Source organism: Moschus berezovskii, chromosome X (genome assembly GCF_049115385.1).
Source record: "Moschus berezovskii isolate FMDL1 chromosome X, NW_MosBer_1.0, whole genome shotgun sequence".
Lineage (NCBI taxonomy): Eukaryota > Metazoa > Chordata > Mammalia > Artiodactyla > Moschidae > Moschus > Moschus berezovskii.
The window spans coordinates 45,094,281-45,095,395 of NC_142488.1; the positions used below are offsets into that span (position 1 = coordinate 45,094,281).

The following is a 1,115-nucleotide window of genomic DNA, read 5'->3' on the forward strand; positions in this document are numbered from 1 at the left end:
CAGAGATGCCTGGTGAGCCCCATGGACCGGGAGTGGTGCATCGACCCCTAGGGAGAATCAGACAATAGCTGGGGCCCCCACATCACCAAAGATGGCCCTCCAGCCTTGTGGTGATGGCAGACCCAGACAGGTGGTCACACAGGAGTTGGCTTGTAGTTGCCAGGATCGCTGGGCAGTGGGACACAACTGCAGCACTGCATGCGGACAGGAAGCATGTCACTTGTTGGTCTTGGGGTTGGCCAGGCAGATGGCATCTGAGACCCTGGGCTTCAGTGACGCCTTCACCACTGCCTTCATGTTCATCAACGTCATCCTCAGTGCCCTTAGCATCACTCTATGGTGTCTCACTGTGGTGGAAGAGAAGCTCTGGAGGAAGTGGGGCAGTTGGCAGCATAGTGGCTTCCCTTCACTGGGGTTAACGTGCTGGCCTGGTCATGTTAGTGGCCTTGGTGTCCCACTTGCCCTGAACCACTTCTACCACCATCTTGTGGTTGCCCACACTGCGTTGGAAATTGCTTTGGATATTCCGGGTAATGGCCCTCCAGGGAATGAACACATCTTTCTGAGTATCATGCCTGCTGACATAGCCATATAAATTCTTCAGTTTAAACCAACTGATGGAGCCTCGCACCCTCTTAGTGATGGTAATGATGGTCTTCCTGGGCATCTTTCTCTTGGCACCCACAGAGGTGACCTTGGAGATCACATCCTCGCTGAGGTTGCCAACATCTAGGGCTAGGGGTGAATCTCTGCCACTCAGTGATGCCAGGTGTTTCAGTGTGGCTTGAGGAGAGATGGAAGTGACCACCTCCATGAGGACTGTCTCTCCCTCCACACTCATGTGGCCATCCTTGCTGTCCTTTCTCAGAGAATCTGAGGGAAATCTGTCTTGAGGTTGGAAGCCTTGGATGGGGGCTCGGGCTGGAGGTTATGGCCATACACCCTCTGGTTTTAATCTGAGACTCTTGGAGAGGTCTGTGGCATCTCCTGGGACAATGGGATGTGGAACAAACAATGGCTGCTGAGAAGTAAAAGGTCAGAATTTCAGAGGTCCCCAGGTGGCAGGAGAAAATAAAATGCAAGCAGCAGACGCTATTTCTTTTCCTCTTCTCTGT

At 52.9% G+C, this 1,115-nt stretch overlaps 1 protein-coding gene across 1 annotated transcript; it reads right to left on the reverse strand.

Annotated features, from left to right (window-relative positions):
- Positions 1-415: 415 nt before the first annotated feature.
- Positions 416-841, reverse strand: LOC148773276 (Y-box-binding protein 2-A-like). The gene has a single exon (XM_088834263.1). The coding sequence runs from the start codon at positions 839-841 to the stop codon at positions 416-418; it is 426 nt and encodes a 141-aa protein (XP_088690389.1).
- Positions 842-1,115: the final 274 nt, after the last annotated feature.